This window comes from Misgurnus anguillicaudatus, chromosome 18, assembly GCF_027580225.2.
Source record: "Misgurnus anguillicaudatus chromosome 18, ASM2758022v2, whole genome shotgun sequence".
Lineage (NCBI taxonomy): Eukaryota > Metazoa > Chordata > Actinopteri > Cypriniformes > Cobitidae > Misgurnus > Misgurnus anguillicaudatus.
The window spans coordinates 21,934,171-21,945,193 of NC_073354.2; the positions used below are offsets into that span (position 1 = coordinate 21,934,171).

The window sequence follows — 11,023 nt, forward strand, 5'->3', positions numbered from 1 at the left end:
AAGCAATGGTGTGACTTTGTTTATTAATTCACATAAGAGTAAAAATATTTCAGACTAATGTTAACTGCAAACGATTCAATCATCTGTTTTATGTAGACACTTAACTTGTAACGAAAGTCATATTATTTTATTAAACTATCTTACAATAATGTATTAGAAAGTAGTTATAAGCTTTTTCACTGAGAATGCTGCTAATGTATATATCAGTAGGTTGTGTACTTGTAAACTTGTAAGTAAGATAACATAAAACATATGCAACAAAAGTCTTGGGCAATAGACTGCATAACAGGAACTGTCTGCTTATAAAGGCTGCAGGGGGGATGTTTGGGTTAACTGGGCTTATAAAACACACAGCAAGGGCAGAGAGAGAGGTGCTTCTGCTGCATTGATTTGATTGCTTTGTATGTGGAAGCCCTTGCAAGTAAAACATTAAATTCTTCTTCTTTAAGCATTCATTCTGTCTCACCTCTGTCTATCAGGTTATTGCTGAATTTCCACCACACCCTCAGCCTCTCAATCCATAAATCATTAACAGATAAAACAATAATGAAATGTGTTGCCCACATGTTTACTGTCAGGTTGAATACATTGCCACTGACTTTTTCTGTGCAAAGCCTGCATTACCTTGTAAAATGTGCAAAACAAGTCTTCAAATATTTAAATATTCTATACTCTGGTTCTCACTAGTGAAAACATTGTTTTTACAAAGGTTTAAGGAGGCAAATTTGATTTTTGGAATAGTCACAGCAGACTTATGCAAAAACTAGCATGGTGGTTGGCAGGTCAAGCACAGTTCAGAGGTTGTTATTTAAAAACATTTGTAAGGCTGACTTGACCAGTCACAGTCAGGTTACTCAAGGGAGCCAAGTTACTATTCATTTAGGTAAGACTCCGTCTACGTTCGTCTACACTGCAGCGCAACCCCGGAGTATGTACGCGCACAACACCGGATTTTTTAAACCCTGCGTACAGGTTGCGCATGCGCCTGCAGGAGAATGTGTATGTAGCAACCATTTTTTACATGGCTATGGCCGTTTCTCAATCTGAAGGTTGCAGCCTCCGGAGGTCGCATATGCAGGCTGCATACGTCATCAAGCTTGGTTTTTTAAGTTAAATGAGCATTACATTCGCAATTCATAAGCATATTACAACAATTCACGATTAACTTAAAATAATAGTCAACTTTATAATTATTAATATTCTGAAATAAGACAGTCTTGATGACGTATGCAGCCTGCAAATACGACCTTTGGAGGCTGCAGCCTTCGGATTGAGAAACGGCCATGTGATGCATTACATATTGCCGCAATGCAATGCGCATGCGTCGAACGTCTGCGTACATTCGACCGTGCGCATACACTTAAAAAACAGACAGACTATACGCCAGGCTTTACCAGTGCTATTTTGTGTTACCCAGCAGTCTCTTATCACAACTTGAAAGTGTGTAAATGCCGACATTCATTCTTGGGTGAACTATCCCCATCCCATATTTTTTATGTCTATTTAATTGTGTTTGCCAAGGCAAATAAAATGTGGCAATAGTGTACAGGCTGCCAGGTATAAGGGTATAAACCCTTGAGTAACACAATACTAATTCGCGTTTTATCATTTAAATTTTATTTGCAGTGCCTTACCAACATCATAAACATTCAAAACTTTTAAAAATATTTATATCACGGTACAGAAAGGGAACTTGTATTCCAATGAAAAACATGCATCGAAATGTGTAGACATCAGTACCATGATACAAAAATGAAATAATAAAAGCAAACCGTTACATGTGATTCATCTTAACCCCAGCATATTAAAATGAAAAGCGTTATGTATGCTTTAAGGGGTTTCACATGTTATCGCATGTGTGCCTGAACACGTGCAGCGATGAGGAAATTTAAGTAGATAATTTGTTGACTCTGAGCAGTTACTGAGTAAAGATTACATTCTAATCATTTGTTACAAAACAATTCTCACATGTGATCAAGAACAAAAATGTAAAAAAAAAAACACTGTCAATAATCTAACCCCGAAAAACACAGGAAGGTAGATCGACTCTCATCTGAAATTCCATCCCATTACCATCAGCCATAAATGCGGGCCTTTTATCATGGATTGAATTATTCCCAATTAACATTATCCACAAGCGCACTGAAAACAACCCAAAAATCACATTTACTCGCTTATCCATGAATATGTTTATACAATAAAAAGAATTTCTCAAACCTCACTCTTCAAATAGTGATAAAAATAACAAATTACCCATCAAAAGACATTCAAACATGAATTTTAGGAATACACAAAAACACGCAAACAAAAAGCTGTACAGTTCAGAAGTGATAAATACCATCTGTCAAATAACTAGCAGACCCTTCACTATGAACCTCACTTCTATCATGGAGAAACACTGATCCTCCACTTTTAGGACTTTAACGAACAAAAGATGCAACAATATTGCTGCGACAAACTTGGCCAACCTTTTTCAGTGCTTGACCAAAGATGCATCTCTGAGCGTAAAGAACATTACAGCCTAATGGCGACTGTCGGTGGATGGGGAACGAGACGGTGGGGGGCGCTGGGACAGGGCAGGCGGCGATGCAGATCCGGCGGGCGACCCGGCCTTGGTTTCTTTGGGCCGTGCAGGAGAAGTGCTGGGGGATCGAGAGCGACTCCGGGAGCGACTCCTGGAGCGGTTCTGCGATTTGGGAGTGTGTGAACGGGAGCGACTACGGGATCGCGACGGGGAGCGTCCTCGAGAACGAGAGCGGGAGGAGCTGTTTGAACGGGAGCGACTCCTGGATCTGCAGAAGAGAGAACTTTTAAGTCAAATGAACTAAAATTGTTTACATCTATAATGTGACAATAATCAAACAATTTCCTTACTTTGGTCCTGGATGCTTCAATAAGCTTGATTTTTCTGCCATTGATCTCCTTTCCAGATAACTTCTCCAGTGCATTTTTTAGATCACTATGTGAAGCAAACTCAACCACACTATACAGTGAGATAAAATTACTGGAATTAGTACACAGCCTTCATGCAGAAATGAAATATTATATCTTGTTTTTTTTGTTTCAGTAATTCTGTATGACACAAATCAAATATTAACTTAATCGAATATGTTAATATCTTACTTATGTTTTTAACATTAATCCCCATTACTATTTAAACCAGAGGTCTAAAAACAGAAAGCATTTGGCACTGTAGGGTGCCCACCAATTATTTGATCTCAAATATGCAATATGAAAACCAAAATACAATTAAAATGACTGTACATACAGTACCTCTGATTTAAACATTAAAACATGAGTGTTATAGATCATGCAAGTCACCATAATTGAGTAAACAAAATGCCCAAACCCAGTTTTGGGACATACACCACTGGCTCACCCCTCATTAAGCTTTGGTCGATGGGCATCTGCAAAAGTAACTTCTCCAGCCTGTCTCATGAAATCCTTCAAATCCTACACACAGCAAAACTTTGCGTTAACAAAGTAACTTTCATCATTGTTTTTACACGTGCTACAAAGTTAACTTTTAAAGTTGGGGTCCAAGAACCTCTCAGCTCACGTGTGGGCCTGGTCCACGTGTAAGAGCTAATCAGACGGTATGAATTAACAAGAAATGAAAGGCTTACTAAAAGACTCTGCCAGCCTGATTAACTTTTAACCAGTTAAAGCTTTTTAGTTTGGTAGCATGCTGCATTAGTAAACAAAAGTTTGGAGACGCATGGGGCACTTAAATATAGCTCTAAACTAAAAAAAGTGCTTTGCAAGACTGGCTAGCTTTGGGTTCTGAAATGTAAAAAACATGCAAAACAAAGACTTTCTGTGTCTCATCTGCCAAGTGTGCTCATGTGGCGGCGCATTACAATCAGGACCATGATAAATTTGGCTCGCGGTGCTGTGACATTCTTGGATCCCCCTCGGTTCACAAATCTTTCAGGAGCAATTTGTGGAAAAGCTCGTAAAAAATGGGCCCACATTTAGTAAAAGAATACCTTTAAATGTATATGCTTTTACATTAGAAAGATGCAGTCTTACCAAGGTAACAACAAGGGTATATAGGATGTGTGTGGTGGAGCTTCCCTCCACCGATCATGATTTTTTTTACCTTCCCCCCAAGGGCACTGAGAGTGAACAGGGAGGAAGAGAATAGACTAATACCTGGGAACGTACCCATCGAGGCCAAAACCTGGAGATTTAATCCTCTGCCACGTGTGTGGAACCACCAGAGAGCAGGGTGGGCGAGTATACCGATCGAAGCCTCTCAAATTATCGAACCCCTCGATTGATCGAGATTCGCTCTCTTTTTCTCTCTCTCTCTGTCTGTCTCTGGCCCTCTATCAGTTTCGTTTTCTCTCATTCTCTCTCTGTCTCTCTCTCTCTTTCGGCTCGGCACCGTCACAAATCGTGCTTTGTAGCGGCATCCGTCGCTTCTAGAGCGAGAGGACAGCATTCATGCGATCAGCGGAGGTCAACTAGGCGTGGGGCACAGGGGAAGTGGCTTAACCAGAGAGGATTTAACTCCACCATTAGCGAACTCTTCCATACGACACAACAGTCAGGCTGGTAAATAAAGGGGTGAACAATTGGTTAAAACAGAGGCAAAGAGACTTAACCTTAATGTTTCCTGGTCTCTAGTTCATTTGCAATTATGACCTTCATTTTGAAAGTAATCTTAGAATGATGCCTGGTGTGACCTTTTGTTATTGATTTATATTTAAATTGTTAGTAAAGCTATTTTTTTAATACATATTTTAGCTATCTATGAAGGAATCCCTATGTCTTTTCCTCATGCCTCATTTGCAATACTTGGGAATAAACCTCAGTCTTACCAAACATGTCAGAAACAAACTCACCTGCCAGCTGACTCGAGATGATAAATTCTCCACAATAAGGCGGTTCTCAGTGCGCATTGGTGGAGGATTCCTAGAGGACAATAAAGCAGGAATTTTTGGAAGTCCTGTTGACTCTTCAATATATACTTAGCCCTTTAAACACATTAATTTGGTTAAAATAAAGCTTTTTTTAAATGTTTGATGTAATGCTGTAGAGTCAAGTTATTTATAAGTTAATTATCCAACCCTTTATCACAATTAACATTGTGTTTGAGATTTATATTTACGAACCACGTGTAAAATTGAGTTACACATGCTCTATTTAGAGAGCACATTTCACAAGGTTTTTTTTAAGATGTGAAATAAATCTTTGGTGTCCCCAGAGTACACATGTGAAGTTCTAGCTCAAAATAGCATATAGATAATTTATTACAGCATGTTAAAATTGCCACTTTGTAGGTGTGAGCAAAAATGTGCCATTTTGTGTGTGTCCTCTAACATGCAAATAAGCTGATCTCTGCACTAAATGGCAGTGTTGTGGTTGGATAGTCCCGCCCCTTAATCTGCACTATCCACTTCTGACATCACAGGGGGAGCAAAATTTCAGTGACCTATTTTTTCCACATGCTTGCAAAGAATGGTTTACCAAATCTAAGTTACTGGGTTGAAATGTTTCACATTTTCTAGGTCGATAGAAGCACTGGGGACCCAATTATAGCACTTAAACATGGAAAAAGATTTATGATATGTCCCCTTTATCAAAGATCGAGTCTTACCTTCGGCTGTCCTGGGAGCCACGGCCATACCGGGAAGAACTGGGGAAACGTCCTCCACCACCACCACCACCGCCGCCGCCACCACCACCACCACCCCCATTGCCGCCGCGACCTCTGCCCCCACGTAGGCGGACACGGGCGTGTTCGATGGTCACCCTGCAAACAACACAAAATCATTATACATGTGTTTGACACTTTATGAATGTGACAAGATCTGTTTACACTTCCCAGACTGCTTTAGCATTCTTAACTGTAATACTTTTAACGTGAGGACATTTAAGTTTCCTGCCACCATGTGCATTTGGATCCCAATGCAGCATTTAACATTTGCTCTTTGCAAAAAGAGCTTTAAAATATACCTCTCATTGCAAAGCTCCTTCCCATCAAGGTCATACACGGCATCTTCTGCGTCTCTCGGATCATCAAATTCCTGTAAAAAGGCACATTAGCATTCCATCTAGAAAGTATTTTGGGCATCATAGGCTCAAAGATGTCCAAACATACTGCTAGAGGTGTGTCCTAGTTCATGCTGAGCTGCGCAGACAGATCAGCATATGACATCACAGTACAGCAAACTATTCGAAACACATCTTTCGATCTGCTCTCACTGTACTGATATCAAACCTTAGGTTTTCAGCAAAGCTTATGGTACTTGAGGCAATGCATGCAAAAAGCATAATAGAGTGCTGTAGGGATGACGTATTTATGTAGGGAAAACACGAAAACGAGTTAGCATTTTAGCACTTCCGGTTCCATAGGCCTATTTCACAATATGGCGGCCGAGACCGGATGTAGGTAAAACGCATTTCCGGTGAAAGCTATTCCGGTGAAAGCCTATTCAAACGATGGCGGAGACTAAAAGTAGTCAGTCTTGTAGCGTGCCTTTTTTTTTAAATTCAAAGAAAAAAACATACTTGTCATATCACAGCTTTCTGAGCGATGAAAATGCAAAAAGCGTTGGATCTGGGCTATTCGAAGAGATGAGTGAGCATCATTTACAGTGAGGAGGGGCAGCAGTTTTGTGTGTGCCATGCACTTCACGGAGAATGAAGTCCGCGTCCACCCCGAGTCTTACTGCTGATTTACTATTTAGTACAACTTTATGATTAACTGATGATTTATTAAATGTGTTTGAAAGATGAGTTGTTGTCTTATTTTATTATATTTTACCTTATATTTTCCTTGCTTGTGCTCGCAATGGCAGCTGGAACAGTCTTGATGCCTAGCGTACTAAAATGTGCTGTCGGATAAAGCAATGCAACCAGATGGTTGCACAAACTTCTTCCAGCAGCACATGAACGTATATGCTGTCAGTTCAGGTGGGGTGATGGTTTCAAGTGTGATATGAAGAACATGAAAGAAAGACCTTCATGTATTTTGCGTATTTATTTGTTTTGCTATTCATTTAAGAAGTACATTGAACCATTTACTCCCAACAGTACAATGTGTATTTGTAGCTACATTTTATATTTATAATTCTACTTGTACAATATTACAATTTCTAGTCCAATTCCATGTAAAGATTTGCATTTTTGCATTGACCCAGTCTAGTCAAAGTTTGCTGCCATCTACTGGGGAAAAACACTAAAAATAACATATTTCATACTAACGTACAATGACATCATTCTAATTTATTTATTTACTTATTTTGTGTGTACATTTATAGTATCAACTTTTTAATAAAATGTTAAATGCCCTAAACAATGTACAAGGGTTACAACGACCATTAATAATATAAAAGCTTATGTTAATGGTAACTGCAGTTGGTGCTGTTATTACAAAACTATTTAGCTTCTTTTAATACATACATTGATATAAGTAATACATTGGAAACAATCTGTTTATCAGAAAACATACCATTACATCCAGTAACTTATTATTTACCTCAAGCTGATGTGGTTCCTCTCGCTTTTGTAACGACCTATAACACCTGGCCCTAATAACAATTTTCCCTAAAATAATGTTTGTGACTGAACACACACACAACCATACACAGTTAATAAGTTTTTTTATTTATTTTTATTAAGAACACTCTTAAATCATCCATAAAACAACATTGATCATTCTGCCATGATAACTGCCTAGCATAATACCTACCTTGATAATCGAAACTAAATTGCTCAAAAAAATTGTACCCTTTATCTAATTTTGATCTTCCTACCTCTCCCTGAAAACTATCAACAAAACGGACAACATCTGCTATTCTTACTTTAGTAATGTGTGAGAAAAAACGAGCGGTTGGCGGTCCATTATGATTAAGATTATGAATGAATGAATGAATGAGATCCTTGACGGCGCCGGAAAAGCGTTCTACCTACATCCGGTCTCGGCCGCCATATTGTGAAATAGGCCTATTGTAACGAAGTCGATGGATTTTTGATATTTTTTCTTAAATAAAATCTTGGGTTAACATAAGCCCAAACTATTTTCACGACTTATTCTACGACATAAAACATCAGTAATACCTCCGCTCGTGACTTTTAAAAGTTTAAGTTTCTTTGTAAAACGGCGGTTGCTAACAAGTTGCTACATGGGAGTACGACTTTCAACGTCATCATCACGCATAAAGATCTTAAAAACAACGCAACATAAGCACGCCACAATTTCCAACAAATAAGTATTTCCTTATCAGGAAAAACGTTTTGAATTTTTTAAATAAAGTTTAAATGAGCTTTCGGAAAATTGGTGGTTATGTAACGTTTAACGTAGTTCACTTTTAAGCTAAGGTTAGCTTTAAAATTCTAGTAAACCCACTTAGATTTCAAAATTCATAAAAGTGGTGTTTATCTGTGAAGACGACCCTGTTGGACAAAACATCCAAGTATCTTAAACACAGAGCTTATATTTTTGCCATAATCCAAGAGTATATGGGTGAAATGAATGGAGAACCAGCGAGGGAAGTGTGTCACGCTAACTTCCGGGTTGGCCTACAAAAATACGTTATCCCTGCGGCACTCTATACAGCCTATTATCACAAATTATCAGTATTTTCTTTATCTAATAGACTCAGAAAAACATTTTTTACACTTACCACAAAGCCAAAGCCTCGTTTCAGGTCAATGTCTCTGATTTTTCCGTAACCCTTGAAGAAGCGCTCGACGTCCTTCTCGCGAGCGGAGGGGTTTAACCGACCGATAAAAATACGTGAACCGCTCATCCTCTCTAAAATAAACATTAAAATCTCTTCAATACAACACCAAAATAAATTTTTTAACATGAAAATTAGATTAATATGGGCTTTTGTTGTTAATCTGCAACAACCGTCGGCTAAATTTAGCATCAACGTCAAAGGCCCATCATAAAAACACGCAAATTCAAGATACAATCACTCGACGAAACACACTAGAATTTTTTATAAAGATACATTTTGACTTTATGAATGCAGATTCTCTCAAACATACATACCAATGTATAATGTTTCTCCGGTGAATTTAACCACGTCTATGCAAGCAGCTCTCTCGCACAAAATGGAGTCAGGCAAGTAGATTATAGATAAAGCCGCAAGAGAATGCTCAGGCTGATCTGAGATCAGCTCAACAACACAACACTCCAGCCGATAGGGATATACAGTGCACTAATTATTTTTTTAAATATACATTTAAGAATAGTGTTTCTATTTATTTACAGACAAATGCAGATAATTGTTAGAATGGTGAAACAATTAACGTTAACTGCATTTTTCACCAACGTCGAAAAAACTGTAGGATAATTTATGCACGTGACGTCAACTTCGGCGAAAGTGCCTGGGGTTACGCCCACTGAGTGGCAAAAGACAGAGCGGCAGAATTTGTGTACAGTGTAAAGTCAGCGAAAACACAGTGAAAACGCGTCTAAATGGAAAACATCTGTTGTGCGATAGACTGTACTAACAGGTTAAGAAGAATTCAACAAGAAAGGGTCACTATCAAGCAGAGGGTTTACTACTTAGACGTATTTTTTTAAGTATTTGTATTTTATCCGTGTTTTTCTTTGGAAAACATACATTCCAAAGCATATTATCATAATTTTTACTCTATTACATTTCATAAATAATACGTTTTTGTTCTACATCTAATATTTAAGTACAATAACGTACATTTACTCAAGTAAAAGTACACAATTTTAATGTAATTAGGTATTAAATACATTTTAATATGCAATATTAAAAAATACACAGTATGATTCTATGCTTTAGAATGTAGTGAAGTAAAAATTTTCCCAATACAAACACTCTAATAAAGCACAGATGCTTGGAAAATGTAACTAATGTAACTAAGTATATTCCACCTCTGTTATCAAGTCCAACTAAGTTTTACTGGCATTTTCACACAGCAGCCGCTATGAAAACCAGCCATTTTGTTGAACGTTTGCCACTCGACAGTGCATGGTCACGTGGAAAAGTGACGTCAATGCATACCCGTAAACTGCAGTAATATTCTTAGATACTATACTCTTATGATTCCTTTTTGCTGAAATTTAATTTTCCTATAAAACCTTAACAATTTTCTGCAGTAGTCAAAGCTATCCCTTCTGGACTTATTAATTTAATGAGCAGCCATATGACTTATTATAAGATTGATAGTAAAGATTGTAACTTTCTTATAAATGGTAAAAATATTTATGAGAAAAAAATGCACTAATAAAGATATTAGAAGTTTTTCATGAAAGGAAGAGAGTTATTCCAAAAGGAAAATTTTATTGGAATTCCATTCTAAGAGATGTAATTTGGTTTAAAGCATGGTTGCTGCCCTATAAATTTTGTATTTCAAATAAAGTAAGAGAAATTCATTTGAAGATATTACACAAAATATACCCAACTAATTTACTGCTTTCTAAATTTATGGACATTGAGAATGAATGCTCATTTTGTAATAATACCGAGGAGTCTTTATGTCATTTATTTTTTGATTGCCAAAATGTACAGGCATGTACAGTCTTTTCAACTAAAATTAACACAGTCATAACATTTACTATGAAAGATATTATTTGTTACTTTGAGGATGATGATAAAACATTTACAATTTGGTAAATTTCTTCATTTTGTATGGCAAATTCTTTATTCATAAATAAAATCACATCCTTTACACCTGGTTTTCTTAAAAGAAATCACTCTTTTAATGAAGTCTCTCAAACTTGTAAAAAATTGTAAAAGGTATATGAATCTGTATTTGGCGTCTTGTGAATGTCTTCTATTTTACTTTTATATCTATTTTTTGTTTTTGTTATTCAACTTTGGAAGTTTCTATTTTTGATGCCTGTTTTCTGTAATGATGTTCGTATGTTCTCTAAAAAAAAAAAAATTCTTAGATACTAGTGTTTTTGAACCTAGAGTACTAGAGTAAATATTAAGTATACATTAGTATTTACTACAGTTTATCAATTTGCTATAGTTAACACTACAGTAGAGCATACTGTAGTATTTACTATTTAGTAACAAAG

General features: G+C 37.1%; 1 protein-coding gene across 1 annotated transcript; it reads right to left on the reverse strand.

Moving 5' to 3' along the window:
* Positions 1-2,639: 2,639 nt before the first annotated feature.
* On the reverse strand, positions 2,640-9,168 carry srsf5b (serine and arginine rich splicing factor 5b). Its single transcript, XM_055186199.2, has 8 exons — positions 9,011-9,168; positions 8,637-8,767; positions 5,965-6,035; positions 5,606-5,761; positions 4,851-4,920; positions 3,380-3,453; positions 2,875-2,983; positions 2,640-2,792 (listed from the first exon to the last, which is right to left on the reverse strand). Exons 2-8 carry the CDS (start codon positions 8,760-8,762, stop codon positions 2,718-2,720), a joined length of 681 nt encoding a protein of 226 aa, XP_055042174.2. The 5' UTR covers positions 8,763-8,767; positions 9,011-9,168; the 3' UTR covers positions 2,640-2,717.
* Positions 9,169-11,023: the final 1,855 nt, after the last annotated feature.

What these genes read in the sequence shown, in the direction of transcription:
- srsf5b (XM_055186199.2), bottom strand. Translation starts at nt 8,762, where the DNA reads ATGAGCGGTTCACGTATTTTTATCGGTCGGTTAAACCCCTCCGCTCGC. An exon ending in CATCTCGAGTCAGCTGGCAG is followed by an intron (nt 3,454 to 4,850) that starts GTGAGTTTGTTT and finishes TGCTGTGTGTAG; the next exon opens with GATTTGAAGGATTTCATGAG. An exon ending in CGACCAAAGCTTAATGAGGG is followed by an intron (nt 2,984 to 3,379) that starts GTGAGCCAGTGG and finishes CTCACTGTATAG; the next exon opens with TGTGGTTGAGTTTGCTTCAC.